Source organism: Drosophila persimilis, unplaced genomic scaffold, assembly GCF_003286085.1.
Source record: "Drosophila persimilis strain 14011-0111.01,24,50 unplaced genomic scaffold, DperRS2 tig00000808-arrow-arrow-pilon, whole genome shotgun sequence".
NCBI classification, from domain to species: domain Eukaryota; kingdom Metazoa; phylum Arthropoda; class Insecta; order Diptera; family Drosophilidae; genus Drosophila; species Drosophila persimilis.
The window spans coordinates 86,545-107,556 of NW_020825357.1; the positions used below are offsets into that span (position 1 = coordinate 86,545).

The 21,012-nt window shown below is 48.5% G+C and overlaps 2 protein-coding genes across 2 annotated transcripts; one reads left to right on the top strand and one right to left on the bottom strand.

Moving 5' to 3' along the window:
• The first annotated feature begins 491 nt into the window (after positions 1 to 491).
• Positions 492 to 2,487, top strand: LOC6598937. Its single transcript, XM_002024088.2, has 4 exons — positions 492 to 587; positions 845 to 1,391; positions 1,451 to 1,907; positions 1,972 to 2,487. Exons 2-4 carry the CDS (start codon positions 1,051 to 1,053, stop codon positions 2,386 to 2,388), a joined length of 1,215 nt encoding a protein of 404 aa, XP_002024124.2. The 5' UTR covers positions 492 to 587; positions 845 to 1,050; the 3' UTR covers positions 2,389 to 2,487.
• A 15,020-nt stretch (positions 2,488 to 17,507) lies between these two features.
• Positions 17,508 to 19,540, bottom strand: LOC6598939 (probable cytochrome P450 312a1). Its single transcript, XM_026993186.1, has 3 exons — positions 18,728 to 19,540; positions 18,095 to 18,654; positions 17,508 to 18,041 (listed from the first exon to the last, which is right to left on the bottom strand). The coding sequence occupies exons 1-3, from the start codon at positions 19,357 to 19,359 to the stop codon at positions 17,698 to 17,700; spliced, it is 1,536 nt and encodes a 511-aa protein (XP_026848987.1). The 5' UTR covers positions 19,360 to 19,540; the 3' UTR covers positions 17,508 to 17,697.
• Between the last annotated feature and the right edge of the window lie 1,472 nt (positions 19,541 to 21,012).

The following is a 21,012-nucleotide window of genomic DNA, read 5'->3' on the forward strand; positions in this document are numbered from 1 at the left end:
GTATAAAGATGCCCATACTCATGGCGGATACCTGTTGCTCAGCAACATTCCATACACTCTTACGTTTTATGCTTTGCCATTTTTTTTTAACCTTACATATTTCAGACACAAATCTAATGAAATTAGCATATCTTGTAGAAAGTTGGTTCATTTATCTGATAAAATTACGTGTTTAGTGCTAGTTATATTTTAGTGCAATTCAGTTGGAAGATATAGTGGTCTTTGTTTCTAAGTAAGGATGAAGGATAGCAGGGTTTCGTTGGAGGTATTATTATTATTAATATTAGTATTATTTTCCGCGGCTTAACTCGAGTTGTTGTCCTGTTTAAATACAGGGAGGATCAATGGGTTAAGCTCGTTTGTTTCGTCAGCCGGTCATTGAAAAGCCGGTCAATTTCGCAATCTTTTGTTTATAATTTTCGAATTACGCCGATAAGCGTTGAATGGAATGTTTATAGAGTGTCTGTTATCTTTTTTTTTTTGTTGTGACGTGCAGTGCTGTGTGTGAAAAGTGATAAACCTGATGAAATACATATCCTATACATAGTCTCTGAGGAGTGAGCTCTCCTGTTGCGGCGTCCACAAAGGTTAGTTAATGTAAACATAAATATGATTTTATGCCTTGAAAATGTACAAACATGCACTATTCTATACAGAATATGTGCATGTACATACATGTGGGTTTTAGTAGAAAGCAACAAGTTGTGTGAGTCGTTTGCGTGTGGAGGGGGCTGTTCGTGAACAGTAATTGAGTTTATGCCAATTTCACGTGCTCTGCCCACAACCCTTGGGCAATTTGTCCAATTATTTTGATCTTTGTAACCCTTCCTTCACCCATTTATAGTGTATTTTCTCCACAAAATATCGCCACAATTCGTGCCTTGGGTCGTCCCAACCAGTGCGGACGGGGGAGGTGGGGCGGAATCTGTGATCGGTGATAAGCACCCGCAAACATGTGTAGGTGAAAATTAAGCGGTAACTTTTGTAACGCGAGTGAAGTGCCAGTGTGTGTCAGTCGAGTGGAGCAGTTTGCCAGGAACGGATAGCGCCATGGAACCCCCACAGAAGTCGGAATACACCGCGGAATACTTCCAGAAAGCTTTGGCCAAAGCTTACCACAGCGAAAAGCTGCACGTGGAAAGCACTCGCATCGAAGCTGTGAGCCAAAATGGCGAGAACTTTTGCAGCGTCATCTACCGCGCGGTAGTCGAATTTCGCAAGACTGCCGACGCCCCCCTGGAGACGGGACGGTACATAGTCAAGGATCTGCTGCCCGTTGTGGCCGAGCTGGGGACCAACGAGAAGGCCATGTTCGAGGAGCTCCTGCCGGCCATGGGGGCCATACTGCAGAAAGCCCCGCCCAGTCTGGGCGAGCACAAGCTGAGCGCTGAGTGAGTAGTTCCCACCGTATGCTGTGCATGCTCTGCATAGATTTCGTTGTTTACCTTAGCTGCCTCTTGGCCGAGACGGCGAACGGCAAGGAGGTGTACGTACTGGAGGACCTTTGCGCCCTCGGCTATGCCTCAATGGATCGCTATCGGGGTCTGTGCCTGGCGGATGCCCAGATATGCTTGCGAAAGATCGCCCAGTTTCATGCCGCCTCGATGATCCTGTGCGAGCAGCAGCCCGAACTTGTGGCAAAACTTGAACCCTCAAACTATGCCAACGGAGTGTCGGATCCCTTCGCCCAGATCATTGTGGTCGGTGGGACTGAGTTCGCGGCCGATGTATTCGCCCAGGAGCTGCCGCAGATAGCCAAGAAAATGAAGGCGCAGATACCAGACGCTTACACGCGGCGAATCACGTCCGTGGTCGATCCCAAGAACTCCGCCTTCAATGCGATTGTCCACGGCGATATCTGGGTGAACAACATGATGCTCGATCGAAGCAACAGCAGCGCCATACTCGTGAGTAGATTGGGTAAACCAAATCAGTCCTCAAAATAATCCCAGGGTTTGCCCTTTCCCATAGGTGGACTTTCAGAACTGTTGCCTGGGCAGTCCGGCCATCGATCTGCAGTTCTTCTTCTACACCAGCCTGCAGCTGGAGGTGCTGCTCCACCAGCAGGACGCGCTGCTGCAGCACTATTACCGCAGCCTCACGGAGACCCTCACCCTCTGCGGCTTTCGCGGTTCTCTGCCCACCTTCGATCAGCTAACGGATGAGATGCAGCGCTGTCTGTTCTACGGCTACTATGCCGTTGCCTGCGAGCTGCCCATCTGTTGCGCCTCCCCCGAGGCCAGTGCCGACTTCAATCTCCACACCTTTGGCAGTGCGCAGGCCACGGAACTGAAGCGTCGTCAGCTGTTTGCCAACGAGCGAGTGCGTCAGACGGTCAAAGTGTCACTGCTGGCATTCGATCAGCAGGGCATACTGGACACGCCCTAGAAAATGTTTGCTATTCTGTAGTGTATTCTAGAGTAATTCTTGTGTAGAAATGTTCTTAAACGGTTGCTCTTTAATGGTGCAAAAGCGTGTGTTATTCAATGTTTTTGTTCACGTTTTAATGTAGAATTTCCACCTTCCATTCGTGTTTAAAGGGCAGTACTAGTCCCTTTATCGATTCATTAAGGAGAGGCACTCCACACTCCACACTACAGTGCCTCCCCACATTGGCTGCTACTCAAGTGTTACTTGTGTTTAGAAATAAATTTCGTTGTCTGCCAAAAGTTTCGGCCGGGGGAGGGGCCAAGATTTACGTGTGTGATGCAAAATGCATGGCTGCATTGAGTGCGATAAAGTTGTAGCTCTGTTCCCTGGCCGCCTGCCCGCCTGCCCTCCTGCCTCCTGCCTCCTAGATCTCTCCACTAAATATGCAAATCGCTTTGCAGTTGTTCTTAGAAACTTGTCAGCTGCCAAGTGTAAGCCAGGCCAAGCCAAGCCGAAGCCGAGGCCAGGCGAAGCGCATCGAGGAGCGTTGGGGCGGAGCGTGGGAGCGTGGGAGCCTGAAAGCGTGCAAGTAAAAAGTGCATTTGACGCCAATGCTACTGCGGATAACTTGTACTTCTTGCAAGTGTTTAAAAAGCAATTTATTGTTTTTGCTCAGCCGTAGCCAGCATCCAGCATCCAGGCAATCCCATAGAAAGCTTCTGTCATGCGTTTGTTCCTTATTGGACCATTGAGCAGAGATTTCTTTTGGATTTTAGAGGGGCACATATCACATATCCTGCCAGGAGCGTCCCCCCACTCAGAAATGACTTTGCTTTAAGCCCCCGAAAGGCTCGATTCCTTTTTGGCCAAGAGTTTTGTGTTCCTCGGATTGCAATGCCAGACGTTTTGGGACTGAGACTGGGTCGGAGACTGGGTCTGGGGGTGCTGCTGCTTGCACTGCTTGGAGGCATTAATTGCATTCTGCAGCATCGTATTGCACTTTCAATTAGTTGCAAATGCCTCAAACGTTGACTCGGACTCGGATTCGGAGTCTCCCCCAACCTCCTTCCGGACACCAGACAGCGCCGGTGCGTAACAGGAAACGGAAGTTAAGTGCTGAGGCGAGGCGTTAAGTAAATGCAACCCCAGATGAAAGCAAGAAGCCAGCCTCCACGCTTTAATTGGAAGGTGACGATGATCTGGGGATGGGATGGGATGGGCTGGGGCGGAGTGTCCCCTCAGACACATTGCAACATTGCATTCACTTTGCTTGGCAGCCCCATTTCCTTTTCCTTGCGCATCTTCTCTCTTTCGAAAGTGCAAACAAATGCAGTGCCCGGACAGGACAGGTCAGGACAGGTCAGGCATTTGGGGAGGTCTCCTTAATGCATTTCAAAATTGATTTATGGGTTTTCTTTTGACCTGCCTCACCGCCGCTGCCCCGATGCCCCGATGCACCGACGGACGGATTTCTGTTTGGCTTTGGTCCGTTTCGTGTTTGTTTTCAAATGTTAATTAAGGTTTACAATTACCCATGGGATAGACCATGGGGGCTGCGGCTTGGGGGTGGTAATTGAGCGACAGTTGAAACGATTTGTGTGGTTGTGTGTGGACGGGGGCCACGCCTTGGAGCAAGGCGAGCAAACACCTGGACAAAACTTGTAAGATTTCGGTGCTCGGGCAGGGATGCTCCCCCCTGTCCGCTCCAGAGCTGCAGAGCTCCAGAAGTTCTGGCTTGAACTTTTTTTCAATTAGCCGGCGCCACGGAGGGCTCTTTCGATGCCACTGGGGCACACAATTAAAGGCAATAAATTTGCACATGAGACCATAAATCACAGTCCGATCATAATCTCCCGGCAAACAAATAGAGAGAAAAATCCCCAAAACCGAAACACTCGGCTTCCGCTGGAGGACTTCCTCCATTTCTGTAGCCAAAAGTTCCAGCATAATCCGGGGACCGTGGACCGAGCACCGAGGAGTCCCTGCTCTGCTTCGTTTATTAATTGTACAACTGTCTCCAATCATAATTAATGAACTTTCGGCACATCCTTTGCCGCAGAACTCCACATATCACCCATCCCCCATCGCCCCACCCCGTCCTGCCCCCAGCAGCTGCTGGAATGCCGAACCGACCAAAACCGATATATAAACACAAATGTTTTTCTTGGCACACCATAAATCTTTCGTTTGGCCAAATCTGTGCTGCCCCCCTCCGTTTGGTGGGCAGGGGGTTTTCCCTGGCCATCCCTGCCCTTCCTGCTTGGCTTTTCCTCTTCTTTTGCTGCTTTATTCGGGCTTAATGGTTGGCCTTTTCAATTAGACACATTAAAAGGATTTACTGGGATTAGGTCAATTGTTTTGGGACAAATTGTGATTAAGTTTAATGTGGAAATTCGATTACTCGCATCTTTAGAGCCACTAAAACTACACAGAGCGGGCCTCGAAAGAGTTTTCTTTACTCGATGGAGGTATTTATTGAATATCCCACAAAGGTCTCTGACATCTAGAGCCACTCTACGAGCTTTCAGGGGAATATCGGATATATTATATAGATGGAATCGGGAGCAATCGTAGGCACATCTCTGATTTAGTTATAGTTTTCCTCGCAATCGATTCGCCACGGGTCGCGCGTCATGCGGCAGCGCCTCTCGTTCGGTGCCGCATTTGGGATACTCTTGGCTCTAGGAAGTTCTGGCATCTTTTCCACTGCCGTTCAAGTCCCCAATGAATCGGCTCGGAGACGCTGAATCATCCATCATGCCAGTATACTTAATCGTTTCAGCATTATCTGCAGAAGTAATTAAAGGTAGAGCTCGCTATCTGGGGGGCTCCCCGCCCCATATGGCATGACTTTCTTCCACTTCCACTTCCACATGGAGTCCTCTGCTCAATGACTGGCTTCTCTTCGCTCGCCTGCTGCTTAAGTGGAAAATTACATATGCAAATCCCTAATAATTATCAGCGAGTATCCGCCTCCCCCCCGCATTAATTGTGAAAAAGAAAAGCTGAAAAACACACACTGAAATTGCGATAATTTTTCATTTGGTCGTCGAGGCTTTTCTGCCACTCGGCAGCCAGGGCTGGTGGCTGTGTGGCGCTCATTTATCAGTGGGTTGTGTGTGTGTGTATCTGTATCTGTATCTGTTGTGTGTGTGTGTGCGAAACGAAATTTAAATAAATTTGGAAATGATGACAAAAGCTTTTCCAAGCAATCCAAGTAATTATGCACACATGGCATCCCAGGCAGTCCCAGAGAAGCAGTGTGGTCCGTGCTCCGTGGTCCTTAAACATTAACACTTTTCCCAAAAATCATCTGGAGGATAAATGGAAGGATCATTAGTCATTGGCACCACACAACACCCCCTAATCACATGTGTGTGTGCACCCACCCCCCAACCCTGGAGAGATGCGGGTGCTATTCGTGATTACATCCTTCTCCTTCGGATGGTCCCCGCATTCATATGTAAATTCTTCTTGACTTGCAACAAAGTGTCTCCTTTTGCTGGCCATTGTCTGTGTCAAATTATTTATTGGCCATCGTTTACATTGATTGAGGGATGCTCGTGGTCCTCAAGGGTAGGTTCAACCCTTACCTGCGCGATTTTCGAAATTTTTAGCCAATTTTACATCCGATTCTACATCCGCCTGGTAAGAGATACAGCAACACCTAATGATTCTTTTCCCGTTTTAAGCCATGGAAGCACCGAAGAATCTCCAGGACTTGCCCTTCGATATCCTAGATCGGATATTCAAAATTCTAGAACTTGAAGATCAAATGGAGTTGATCGAAGTCCATTCCAAGCTCTGGGATGCCTTTGTCGAGCATTGTCGCTATACTAGATAATTTGTTGTCCTCAAAATGGGTTCGAACGTGTCGAATCTTGTACGACTGTGCGGCTCCACAATGAATCCATCTGAAGTTTATGAACCCCTCCGATGTCCATCCCTTGTTGCCGGATGTCGAGCGGTATTGTATCAATTTGGAAACCATTAGCTTCGGGGTCGACAATTCCAATTGCGACGCCATCAAATCCTTTGTGGAAAGCAGCCCCAAACTGAGATCCGTTGAATTGGTGCTGGAAGGTGGCAGCATGGCGGACATCTCTCTGGTCTTCCCCATGTTTGAGGGCGTTCCAAAAGTAAAGCACTTGCGGCTGTACAACTTTGCTGGTCATTCGGGTGAGCATTTAACTGAATGAGTCGTTTAACTCTATGAGTTCTCCTAGTAATTCTTTGTTCTGGCTTTTCAGTAATCAAGAACTGCATTCGGGGCTTTGTTGACTTGGAAGAACTGACTGTCGGCGATAGATCTCAATACAAATCAGGGCCAATATGGCACCTCTTTATCTTTGATCTGTTGTGCAAGCTAAGAAGCCTGCGATGTCTGACAGTTGAAAATTGGGTTGTCGCCCTGAAGGTGGAACTCCCAATCCAATGCCTAATGCCGGAAGAGCTCGCCCTCGTGAATTGCCAGCTTAAGTACTTTAAGTAGCACTTTAACAAGCTGTCATCGTTCCATCTTGAAGAACCCATGAATAATTCTGATAAGCTGGCATTGAAGTTCATATTGGAACATGCCAGGACATTGAAGAAACTCCGCCTAGTGACAGACCATATGTTCTATAAAGGTGATGGATGTATGTGGGATTTGGTAGGAAGCCACAGAGTCTGTAGGGATACCAGAGAGAGAGAGAGAGAGGGAGAGAGAGAGAGAGAGAGAGACTAGAAGCGGCCGTCGAAAAAAGAGATCCTCAACGATCGACGCCATTCGATTCGGTGCCAAAGTCTCACTCAGCCACACGAAAATTACGAGCGCAAATTTTTGTATAAATCTAAATAAACTTAAAGCATTTTGGGTTTTGTTTTCGCATTCTCGGCTTACAGATTGCATGATCTACGCAGGTGATGGCAAAGCTTCGGGCTAAAGGTGTTCCCAAGTACGGATTCTGGTAAAACACGTACTATTCGATGCATATTAGATGGTTGGTTATGTGTTACCCCCACTCGTCTCTCAAATACCCCAATGACTCTCTCCTCTCAACACACACGAGCACAGCATTGGAACAGGCAAGAGGCAAGAGTAACGGACAGCCAAATGATGGAGCCAAGACAAGACGCATATTTAAGACTAGAAACTAAGCTGCCGTTGCGAATAATCTTAAGAATCAATATCTTGGATCTTAAGGAAGAAGTTCCCCAGTAAATGATGTGCTAGAACTAGTCCATGTAGCAGTGAGAAACATTTAACACATGGATTCCTTGTGGGAATGGAAGGAACAGCTTCGGTGCAGGGCCTGCCTTCTCTGTCCTTCCTTCCGTTTCTAGCAAACAAATCGAATGCAATTACTTAAACAGCTCTGCTCTCTAGCCATAAAACAGAGATATACTCGTGTGCATGCCTCATGTGTTTGTTTGAAAGCGTTTTCCGTTCGTTACAGAACACTTTTCTTTATGACATTTACGCGAAGCAATAAAAACTAAACAAATCCTGAATGGTTTTTCTCTCAAATGCTAATGTCCCGCAGTGGATGGATGAATTCGAGGACGTGGATGGGTGACAGGGGATGGGGGACTCTAACCAGGCGACCCAAACTTATCTTTTACGATCCGCACAGACATGAGCCAAAAAACTAATTACCTCAAACCGAGCAGCTTTTATGGCCGTCGGTGTGTGGCTTCGGGCACTTTCAATATCATTTTTAATGCCATCTTTGCGTACGATTTGAATACTACTGCAATCGATGAACCCCCCTCGAACCCCCTCGACCCCCCTCGCATAAAGTTTTATGGGGCTTTGCGCTCGGTCCCGTCGGAGACGAGGCGGAAAATCTGTTGGCCCGTAAAAGCGCAGTGTCGCCAAATATTATTCATGGTGCATCCTGCGCTCCAAGGAGCTGAGTGATGTGTGAAAAGGTTTTCCGCACTTGGCCACAGAATTTATGGTCTGAAAGTTAAATTTGGGCTTTTATTGTTTTTACTTCGACGGCGGGTGAATATAGTTTGGGGGCAGGTCCTTTTAATGTTTCCTGCATAATTTCCCAGGCGTCCTTTTCGTCCTTGTCCAACACTGCGGAGGCTTCAGCCCACGATTGACTGGCTTGTGTGGGGCGGTTCCAGCCAAAGACTCTTGGGTGTGGTACGACTCAAAGGACACAGAGGAGTTTTGGGTGCCGTTCGACTTAAGGGACTTTAGGCTGTTCTTCGGCTCTTCGGAGTCCAGGGTGTTGCTCGGCTCCTTGGCTTCACCGATATCCTGCTGCTTCTACATAGAGCACCCACCAAACCACCAAACTTGGCCGGAGTGACGCCAGTGAATGTGGACCCCATGTGGCCATTTCATTGTGCTCCACTCAGGGCTATTAAACAGCGGCATGGCAGGGCTATCCTGAATGGAGTAACTAGGCAAATATAGTCCATAGATCGTGCTAATCGTTAGTAGGGGCATTGCAGAGCAATGCAGAAGATCATAGAAGCCAAAAGGCCTAAAGGATTGCAGATATTCCATTCAGATATACAAGAAAGCCAAGCAGACTTGATTAGCTTCACCTTTTGGCCCATTCCTGGTTGCAAAGGGACTTGCTTTTGTTCGCCAAAGAGCTCGAAAGTCTCCCGATTTGCCACCGACCCCAAATGGCGGACTCCTGGGGCACCAACTGCCAGGAGCACGTGCTGCCAGGCTCCGGGGTAAAAAAGTTTCATCCTGGAGTGAAATATGCACAATAAATTGGCTTTGACTATGCGGTGGATAGAGCAATGGATGGGGAAACGGGACGAAACCCAAAAGGGTTGCCATGTGGCACACACGAAATGTGGTTCAATTTCTGCCGCTGTGATTTTTGCATAAAATTGATTTCAAATTGTGTTTTTGTTGACTTTAAACATTCCACTTTTGGATGATTTTTGCAAAAATCCGCCTTTGATCCGAACCGTCAACAAGTTTGGTTCTGTTCTGTTCTGTTCTCTTGTGGCTGTTGGTGCCACAGTTTTGTGCAAATAATTGTGGCACGAGGTGTGACCAACGCCCACTGAGAGAGTGCGAAGAATGCGAATGGCACTCAGCCTTCTGCCGATTCGATTGATTTGTCAAAGGCATTACGCTAATATTTTTGGCAAATACTACCGCTCGATGGCGTCAAAATGACATCGAGTGGTTTCCCCCCCTCTCTCTCTCTCTCTCTCTCTTTCCACCCTCTTAACTCTGGAAAATACAACAAAAAATCCAATCCAAGCAACAAAAGCGGGGAAGCCTCGAAGAGATTGACTTGAGGGCTTTCGAGATTGGGTCGCCGTTCAAGGGTCGCCGCCTCAAAATCTCAATTACCATTGATGCCAGATAGTAGATCTATGAGTTTTAGATGCCAAAACCCAGAATATTGATTGATCTATCGACGGTACCATCCACCGTGCTCACGCAAGGCTTTTCCATCGGCGTTTCCTTCGTTCCAAAAATATTACCAATTTGTGTCAACTTCAATTAGATTTACATGGAAATTAATATGCAAACAGTGGGATCTTTGTGTATTTGCCCGTTCACGGTGCAGTTTAATTAATCTGTGGAGGAGCACACACACACGTCCAGGACACAGGACACAGGACATCGCACGCACAGATGCACACAAGTCCGTACGGCGCAGGATATTAGAATGTTTGACAAGTTGTCAATGGACGGACGGACCAAGGAAAATCAAATCGAATCGAATCGAATCGTTCATTTCGAATGTAAATTAAAACAAATACTCCTCGTATTTGTAACACATAAAATTACTTAAAATTGCAAGAAGTTTCTTGGGCTCCGTTCTCCTGTCACAAAAATCAAAGTCGAATGCATGGAATGCAAATACTGCTCGTGTTCTTTCCGGCCGGATAAAGTTGTCATATGAGTGCTGCTCCTTTGACTTGTTCTTCCCAGACGTCGTCGTCGTCGTCGTCGTCGTCGTTGACTTTCTTTATGGACAGGCGACAATGCCAGGAATTTGCTGTATTAAAATCGAAATTGCCTCGAGTTGCCGGCGAAATCAACCACCGCCTGACCCCAGGACCTGGCCCATTGTATGAGTATCTCTTGGTAAGGGGGTTGGGGTGGTGTCCTGCCCTGTCCTGTCCTTACAGCTGTCAACATGTTTAATTGAAACTGACACTCAGTGTCACTTTATGGACATTGCCATGCGTTACCGTTACCTTAACTCTGTAGCTGTAGCCGTAGCTGTAACTGTAATTCGACTTGGCTAGATTATTGCCGAACACATGCCGAACGGGGAGGATGCGTGCCGCCCCCCTCCGAAGGTTGGGTAATGCATTGCGATGCGAATGCCGTTCTGTTCCGTTCTGCTCCGTTCTGGGTTGTATATTAGTTAAATTTATGTCCGATTACGGCCCCTGGGCATTGCTGGGTACTGGCCTTGTCTTTGGGCTTGTCTTATTTGATTTTGAACTGGGGAAAATGGAAATAAGGGCATTGAATGAACTGAAGAATCATCTGATCTCCCATCTCTCCCAGTGTGGCCTAGCAGAACGCACAATCTCTCTCTAGACCCTCGATCCTCGATGCTTGAAACCTTTAATGAACCATTCGCCAGCGTCAACAACTGTCAATTTTGCATAATTCTGGAAAAATCTTACGGCTATCCATCTTTCAATCCCCGGCCCTGGCACTGGCACTGACAAACCTTCATCTTCAGCTTCATCTTTGCCTTTTCTTCGCGCATCCTTTGGGAAAGGGAAGAACTTTTGCCCTGGCAACACTTCAGCCATGGGCCCCCGGGCCCAGCCTTACTGTAATTATTATTGCTAAGCTCCGTTTCCCCCCATAAGGACACATAGAGAGAGAGAGAGAGAGAGAGAGGAGGAGCCCCGTCCCCCGCATTTAATTGCAGACTACTAGCAAATACTCAAGATATTTTTATGCAGGCAATTCGTGTATATTTTTTTTTGTTCCTGTTCTTCCCGGTTTTCCCGTTTTTCGATAGGGGAAAAGACTTGGGCGACGACTTTGGCCTCTTTTGTTTTCGTCACGGACGAGTGGCAGAAAGCAATCAGAGCCCAGAGAGTTCCTTCTTTGCCAAGAAAAGCAAAAATATCTTTAGCCACATTTCACTCTAGTATTTGTTCTTCTCCTCTCCTCTCCCCTCTCTCCACTCTTCTCTCCTCTTGTCTGCTTTCCTCTATGCGCATTTTTCCTGGCTGTCGTCGTGGGGCTTTTGTATTATTGGTGAAATTAGAATTTCTCATTAAAATAAGTGTTGGTCGAGGGACCCGCTTGACTTGAGACATTCAACAACGGTCTGTCCGTGGGCGCCGGTGCAGCCCCTCGTCCGTGGCAAGGTGCTCGTCCATGGCAATGGACTTAAGTCGAAACTCCATCCCCCCATTTCTGTTTATGCTTGGTCACTCATTAGTTGAGCTTGAAATCTGACAGACAGACAGACAGATTCAGATTCTGATTCTGGGGGGTTTTTTTCTACCTTGCTTTTATTTTTATTTGTATCTTTATTTGGTCTCTCCACTGCCTCCCACATTGTCCTAATGCCGGGCATTCCGGGCCTGGGTTTGATGGCTTCTGGGCGGGGCTGGGTTCTCTTTTCGAGTAATTAAAACGGCAACTCTTTTTCGTTTTGTATCCAATTATTGCCCGTCCTTAATCCTGTATATCCTCAAAGCAGGGCTCTTTAGCGGCCTAATGGGCTTAAAACTGAAACACTTTGCGGTTAATTCGATGATTTGCAGCGCAGTGGACTCTCCAGGCCTCTTTGATTTCCACTAAACACTTTTCTCTGAGCTAATCAATGATTTATGAACAAAAATTAATCACAAAATCAGGGACAAATGTGGTTACAGGCAGATTTTTGCGCCCGATAAGCCTTCTGCCAAGCCATTCATTCGCATCTCCCTCTAACCACAGAGTTTGGTGCTCTTTCCGCAGAGAGCAACAATGTCTTGCTCTTTCCAGCTGTAAAGTTCCAAAGTTCGAATTGCACTCGTGTCGGGAAAGGAAGGTGACGCCGGGCAGACCTCACAATGCACGCACCTAAGCAGAAGCAGGAGCAGGCCTCACCGCACAACTGCTGGACTTTCAGAGAGCGAGAGAGTGGGTGAGAGAGTGGGAGAGCGGGGGTGAGAGCGGGAGCGGCACCTCTGGCAGTTATGCGAGCACAACTTTTCGTTTGTTTGACTTACGCCACCATGACCACAGACACAGACACGGACACGGACACGGACACTGGCACATACGCACACCCACGCCCACACACAGCTCGGAGAGATGTTTGATACGAGGGCGCAACAATGTTGCTGATGGCAACGGGAGATGGAGATGGCAACGTGGCACGCGATAAACTCTGCACATATTACTCTTTAAAATTGTGTCTTCTGGCCGATGCAAGGACTCTCTGAGATGCCCTCACGCGCCCATCCCTATGCCTGGAGGGTGGCGGGGGTCGAAAAGTTTGGGCTCTGAACTTTTGCCTGTTACATTTAAGTGGCTGCTGCCATGTAGCGATGTTTGCTTTTGTTTTGTTCTGCTCTGTTATTTGAACAAAACAAAACTTTATGCAAACGAAACTTTTCTGAAATGTTTGCTGGTCTTTCTGTGGTTGCCGCCGTCGCCGTCGCCGCTCCTGCCTCATGTGCCGCTGACAATCTTCGATATGCACCGCCCCTCGTCCCGCCCCGCTGCAACCCATGCAAGGGACCTGCAATAATATAGATAAAATACAATTTCTTAAGCAATTTTTGTTTTAATTAATTCCGTATTACTCTTTTGTGTCTGTTACGTGCCTGGAATAACCCACGCCCCCACCCCCCGCCCCCCTGCCGTTGGCTTCTGTTTAATGTCTTCAGCAAAACAAACTCCGTTTTGGCCAGCTTGGGGTCTGCCCCTTAGGACTGCATGTAATTTTTTCCTTTTCCCTTATACACCCTTGCATTCCAGGGGCATTCCAATTCTGCCAAGAAGCTGCCCAGCCGGAGTCCTTGGTCATATCCGAGACATGGCCATACCTTACAGTTTTATGCAATCCCCTGGAGCCTTGTCATGCCATATTGCTGGCCAAAAAGGAAGAGTATCTGCAGTGCCGACGCCCGCATATGGTCCGGCCTTCAGCTGTGTGCTGTGCAGTGTAATTAGCCGCCTCCTTCTGGGCAGGACAGCTGCCCCCAGGTCCTGGCCCCTGGTTGTGCATAAAAGGTTTAGGTTGACATTTTGCAGCAACAGTTTGTAATTTTCGCCCCTCCCTCTGGGGCTACCCCTTTCCTTTCCTTCTTCCCTTTTTTTTTGCTTTTGCTTAATTTTTTGCCTTGCTCTGTTTTCTTACTAATTTCCCTTCGTTGTGCCATTTTCCTTGCAGACTGGTTAATTACATTAGCAAAACGGTTCTGTTTTGCATTTCGATTTGGCAACCTCTCCGGAATCTTGCAGTTGACATTCCATTCCATTCCAAGGGTAAGTCTCCATTTCAATATCTTTTATTTTACACTCGCTTTAAGGTCTAGGGTTCTTTACTGCCGAGGATCTGAACCACTTTGTACGGGGTGTACGATGCCGGTTTTATGGGAACTTTATTACTTCCTTCAATCTATTTCCAATCACACACTGCGGAGTGGAGTCCTCCTGGCTCCGTGGCATTGTAACACGTGATTCAATTTCGTTCATCAATTTTAATTGATTGCTTCAATCGCTGCGCTTTATCCCCCTCCCCCACCCCAGTGGCCTCCCCCACAGTGGAAACCCAACTTGGTTTTTATGTTTATGGCCACTTTATTTGTTGCTTGTTCTTCCTGTTTTCTTTGCCGATTTTTATGCGTTTTTAATGTGTAAAATGGCTCAGCAGCTACTCCTTTTTTATACAGTTACAGCCCCTGCCGGAGCCCCTGGCAGAGCCACCCCTTTAATGTAATTCGATTCCTAAATGTATTCCAACTGATTTTTATATGTGTGTTTCGGCAGCTGGTTTATGGCCGCATTGTTGTTTCCCCGAGTGCCTCGGGGAAGGAAGGGCTCTCCATCATGGGAGCTCTTGGTGGGCGCCCGAGACGCCTTAAAGGTACCCAGTATGTCGCCCTAATTAGCATATGAGTTGCGGCTATCTAACAGCGGCAGCCGGCGGTTGTCCGCAGCTTATCGCAAACATTCCTCATGCCGAGACCGTGATTCCCACCCCCCTACCATGACGGCCCATCCATTAGCCATTAGCCGGTGGGTCCCGCACGACAATATTGACATAATCGACTTTCAGCTGCCGTCCGGCGACACAATTAAACCGCAAATGAGGCTTAGCCGTAAGGCAATCTCCCCGGCGACGATTACTTCAAAGTCTCCGCCACCCCCCCCTCCCACACACACACACACACGCGCGCACATCACACCACAGGACAGCCCACAGGGCCTCACCTCACCTAACCGCAGAGGAGGAGACAGCTTGCATTCCTTTTTGATAGGGCGGAGGGGCAGGACAGGACAGGACAGGACAGGAATCCACCAGTCAACAATGGGCATGTGTGCAGTGGCCGGAATGCGAGGTGGGAGAACCGCATTCGGTCGCAGCATCTCTTGAGGCAGCGGTCTGCGGGTTAAAGTTAATAGAGCAGCCCAAAAGTATGCACTTTACTCCACAATTCGTGCCTCGGAGGAGAGATTTTCCGTCGGCGGATCCACCATTTAACGTGTTACACTGTTAACCGCAACTCCAGGAGGGCCAGGTGTCCCATTCTGTGCAATATTCTCTTTTTTCGTTGGGTGTACACACTTATTTCTGCTGTCTCCTTGGTCTCCCTGTTGCTGCTGTACTCGTGCTGGTGGGAGAGAGTCGCTCACGCAACGCGCTCTCTTTTCGCTCTTCTTTCTATCTCTCATCACACATGGCGTCAAAGCGCTCTCAGTAGAGCTGAGCGTAAAATACGACCCGAAAGAGAGTTAGCGGACCACCTTGTAGAAGCCTTGAGTGTTGCTGAGTGCGGCAAAGGCTTCACTCTGCTCTCAGCTCTTTGCTAAAATATGCTCTCCCATCAACAGAGCTGGGGAGAGAGTTCCTATTGAGAAACTCACTTAGAGGGAGGATCGTAAGAGAGGCAAGTGTCCTCTCTCCATGAATTGCGCCGTGTGCCACAGTGCTACTGCTCTCGTTGCACTCAGTACAGCAACGGACATGGGAATAGTCCAAAAAACAAGAGTCCGATAGCATTTCCAGGCATCCCCATTATAATTATGCTGCCCGCACCTTCCCTGAGGCGAAAAAGCCCTGAATTATGCCGTACAATAAACTTAGCCGTGATCCCGTACGGGCTGTTCGAAATAAATGTTGCGCCCAGTCAGCAGCAATAAAACATGAACTGCGCTCTGGACCTGGTCGTGGATTTTACATCATTTTAATGAGCAACGACACGCACACCCACACCCACACCCACACCCACACGAATCCTCTCCGGCGGGACAGACAGACAGACACCGTGAAGATCTGTAAATTAAGATAAATAAAAATATGACAGCTGACACTAAAAGAAGCGACGACGAGCCACGCCGAGGACTCGGCGAGTACTCATCATAATTAATGCCGCCGGGCGGCAGCGGAGTTTGCCGGAGAAGGCCGTAAAACCTTCCGGGATTCATATGGATAATTAAGTTATGGGAGTTATGGGCTGGCAGGGGGTGGCAGCCCAAGGAAGGGTTAAGGCTCCCAGATGGGGCTCGCAGTGCCCTGCCATTGCCAATAAAATGATCGTAAAACTTTTGGCCGAGCACTCAAAAATTCACTCGGAAAACATGTTCCTAAGGCGCATATTTTAATTTCAAGATGGAATTGGAAAGAGTTACACTCGGGCGGCGGTTGGGGGTGGGTCATAAAAGGACAAAGTGGACACTAAAAAGGTTTCGTCATAATTTCTCAAAAATATAAACTCTTTATTTTTATTTTTATATTTTATGATTTTTTAATTAAGATGCAGCAATTTTTTAAAATATTTATGAAGATTTTGTACAAGGATCTCTTCCCGCCTCCGAATCTAAGAATTTACAGACATTCTCAGGCGTTTGAAATCCATTTATTTTTGAAACATTTCGAACCCAAAACAAAATTGGCCTCAAATCTGTTTGGAAATCTCCCTTTCCCGTCATTGGCTTCAATCAACCCATCCGGCCACCCTTCCGCCAATCAGCCAGAGAGTTCAACAATCTTCGAATCCCCTCCCCTCCCCACCCGATCCATCCCCTCCATCGACCACTCCGAGAGCAGGGCCCAGAGCCATATCGTATCGGTTTCCCAGATAGAATGAACTTTTATGCGCTTGTTAACAAAAGCGTGAAATTCAATGCCCAGGACGAACAAAACTCAACGAACAGAACGGGCAGAATATATATTGTATGTCTGTACGTATGTAGTATGTATAAAAAAAATAAAAGAAAAATTTACGACACTGCGAATTAAACTTGATTTTTATTTAAATAAATTGCATTTTATATGCTCTGCTCTGCTCTGCTCTGCTCTGCTCTCCCCGCCCCTGCCCATCCCTCTACTCGGTAATAATAAGCAGGCAACGCTCATAATTTTCACCGGAATATGGCTACGATGATGATGATGATGATGCGGGTGTGTGTGTGTGGGTGCGGGTGTGCGGGTGTGCGGGTGTGCGTGTGGGTGCGTGCCCCAGGATGGGGCAGGACTGTGCGAGTGAGTGGTGACTGACTGGCGACGGTTTGGTGGCTGCTTTATGTATTTTTATTTATTACAGTGCCAGGAAATGTTTGCTGATTTTCCGCTGGCACAATAAAAATCAACGCCAGCCAGAAATTATTTTCTAGACGAACGCGCCTTCGACGAATAAAAAACGGTACATAAAGCCAGGCAGGAAAATATATCCAAATTGTACAGAATTCCTTTTGTACATCCACGACATGGGCTGGGCGTCATTAAAAGCGGAAATGTTGTGCCTGCATCGCGAAGTATGCAACCAATTTGAATAGAGCCGAGTGAAACGGATTGATATGGTCCTGCAGCAGGAGTTGGGGGGGGGGGGGCGGGGAGAAGCATTCAGAGACGCTGCGAAGCTTCAACTCCCGAGTTTAATAGGATTTTCTTGGCAATAATGGGGTAATGGGTATCCAAAGGCAGAAGGGCGAGGGGTAAGAGGCGAAAGAGGGGTCACAGGCATTTGTTGAACATTTCTAAATATACTTTAATGAATTGAATTACAATGGAGGATCCTTTCAACCAATAGAATGCCTCTATCGAGGCTACAACTTACAGCAGACCCCTAGAAATAGACTCAAGACTTCAAGACTTGTACTGCTATACTCTAAGGTAGATCCCTGGAAGAACAGAGGAACAGAGGCCACGGCGTTCATTCGATGGCCCTTACCCGACAGTAGTAGGGCTCCACCGTGTGCAGGGTCACCACGAAGTTGAGCTTCATCTTCACCTGTCGCTCGCCGATCGGCTCGAAGCGGTAGCTCCTCAGGAGGTGGGCCATGACGCTCTTGATCATGACCATGGCATACCGCTGGCCCAGACAGCTGCGGGCCCCCGTCATGAAGGGTATGAAGGTGGTGGCCTCGATCTTGGGCTCGGCGCCGCGGGCCCAGCGCTCGGGCTTGAAGACGAGCGGCTCGGGGAAGAAGTCCTTGCAGCGGCCCATGTACATGGGCGAGATGACCACGTCGTTGCCCTTGGGTATGAAGAAATCGTCTGGAAAGGGCCGAAATTGAGAGGGGGTTGGCTGGGGGATGGCCTCTACTCACTGATCTGGCAGTTGGCCGTGGCCCTGCGCGTCAGGAGCGGGGCCGGGGGATACATGCGCAGCGTCTCCTTCACGCACCACTCGAGGAACTCCAGCTGCTGGACCTGCTCGATGGTGATGGGCTCCTTTGTGTCCTTGCCACAGATCTGCCAGATCTCCTCGCGGCACTGCTGCTGGTGGTCCGTGTGCAGCGTCATGTTGTACATGACGAACTTCAGGACGGTGGCCGTCAGATCGAAGCCCCCGAATATGATGGTGTCGACCTCCTCGCGGATTTCCTTCACCGACAGCGACGCCCCCTCCGGCGTCTTGGCCTGCAGCAGCGTGTCCAGGAAGGAGAGGGCCGGCCGCTTGTCCATCTCGGCGTCCTTGGTGCTCATGGTATTCCGATTCACCTCGTCCAGGTTGAACTGGTGCTGGCGCTCCTGGACAATGCCCTCGGTGAAGCCGTGCAGGGTCTTCAGGAGCTCCTGCTCGCGCCTGAACAGGGCGGTCCTGCGATAGATGAACGAGTGGCGGTAGAAGAGGTTCTTCAGGCGGTAGTCGATGACGTGCAGGACCCTGCGAAGCAATGCGAAATATAAGTGTGAAAGCGGAAAGCGGAAAGCAGAAAGCAGATCTTCCCAGCACTTACTCCCGGACCGCTTCAAGGTAGGACGATCTCTTGCCGGACTGGGCGTCCACCGACACCCCCAGCGCCGTCTCACAGATCACGTCCAGGGTATAGCAGCTGATCAGATCGAGAAAGTCCACGGACTTGCCGGACTCTGCATACTCGGCGACTCGGGGCAGCAGGATGCGGGACTGGCGCTCGAACACCTGCACGAACTGCTTGATCATCGTGTAGTTGAAGGCGGGCGTGAGGGTCTTGCGCCGCTGGAACCACTTGTCGTAGTCGGCGGTGAAGAGGCCCTCGCAGAGCCAGTTCTCGAACACCTTGTAGTCGGTGGTCTTCTGGAGCATCTGCTGGGCACTGCACAGGGCCTGGATGTCCTTCGGGTTGCAGTCGACGAGGTAGAGCTTTGTGCCCAGCCATAGCTTGCCGCGATGATCCTTCAGATGGGTGTTCACCAGCTCCGTGGCGCGCCGGAAGGGATGCGGCCCCACGAGCTTGGCCAGAATGTGCAGATGGCCGAGGATCGGCAGGGAGGGCGGAGCCGGCCAGTTGTGGGTGAGTCGATCGATCCTCGTCTGGCGCTCGAACGCGTACAGCAGATAGAGGGACAGAACGATGAGCAGTAGACAGAGTCCCAGCCAGACGACCATTGCGCTTGCAGTTCTTAATTGCAACTACCTCGAGCGGATCGCGCACTAACCGTTTTAAGCGCGACAACCGATGGGTCTGGGTCACCAACCTCAGGGGTCACCGTCACCGCGACTGGCCCTAGATAATCCGCCCATAAACCGGCGACGGGAAGGGGGCTAGCTCTGGCTCTGGCTTTAGCTCTAGCTCTAGCTTTTGCTTTTGCTTTTCGCTTTTGCCCAACTAAGCAATGATCCCGCTTTTGTGTATTGTGCAACCGTGCACCGATTAAGCCCAACCGTCGGGTCGGCAACGTTATTAACACTGTGCATATATAGATCCTAAACGCGGGCCCCTACCCGTATATATTTGCATGTGGCTACGGCTATATTCGTGTACATTCGTGTTTATTCAAGTATATTCAAATCACCGCCACTGCGAAATTGAAGTGACTCTTTTTGCCCGCTCGCCAGGGGTTTAAGTACTTAAGATCAGGCAGATCGAAGATGTAAACAAAGTGCTAGCCATCGTAAGGCCCACACTGCCAAGTCGAACCGGGGAATACTCTACCCCAGGACCGATGGCAGGCAGATCGAGGGCTCCCATCAGCGGCGCATCGTCGTCTGAACGCCCTCAGCCGAGTGACCCGATTGGTCACTGTTCTTGCCCAATTCGAAGAACTTTTCGTTGTCCCATGATCGATTGATCATTAAGTACTCTTTTTTTTTTTTTTCTGGCATTATTCCGTTTGTTTTGTCTGGGTATTTGCGTCTTACTACGCCTCGACAGAACAGAGTTCAGTTCGGTCGATGCAATAATTTAGTTCTATCCCCCGCCTTTTATATTATTTACCAAATTATAATTTAAACGGGTTTTTCGTCTCTTGCATACAAATTTATCCGAGTCGCTCATAAAAGCAGCCACCCATCTCGCTACGGGCATACGTGGCGACGAATAGAGACCCGGTGTATTGAGATCAGTTTGTGGATTGTAACTGGTGATGTTCTAGGGGTTTCTAAGGTTGCAAGGGTCGGTCAAGGGTCGGTCCTATACCGCCAAACACCTGGGCTCTGTTCCGTTCTGTTCTGTTCGATTTCAAGCCATTGAAGCCAAGCCATTATTTTGTCAGAGCTTCAATTAATTTGCATTGATCTGTTGTTGATAGAAAGCAAAAACCCGTATAACGGTGCAAAATATCAGTAAAATATAGTATATTTCAGACAAGACGTCAGACAATCTGCTATAAAAACAAAATTGTTTAAAACCAACACTGCAAAAAACGCTACGCGTTGTGGCAGACCACTGCCAAGGTAGATTTAAACAGGATGTCTTGAAAAGTCCTCGATCGGTGCCCACTGACTTGAAGGAAACAGGAAATTTTTGGAACATATATTACCAGAGCTATACTGCAAATAACACAGAGCAATAAGTTATAGCGCCTTGAGTTTGCCCAAAAATTGATCGGCGAACAATTTTAATTTTGTACAAATTTTTTATAGAGCGATGCAAGTGCTTTTCAGTTTCATGGCTCAAAAAAAAAATAGTTTTCGTAAGAAACCTAAAAGAACGTCGCAAAAAATTGGCACCTATATGTGTACGAGCGATCCATGGAGGTGGGACCATAATGTTTTAAGGATGCGTCGCCTACAATGGCCTGCGAAATTTAATTCCTGTTG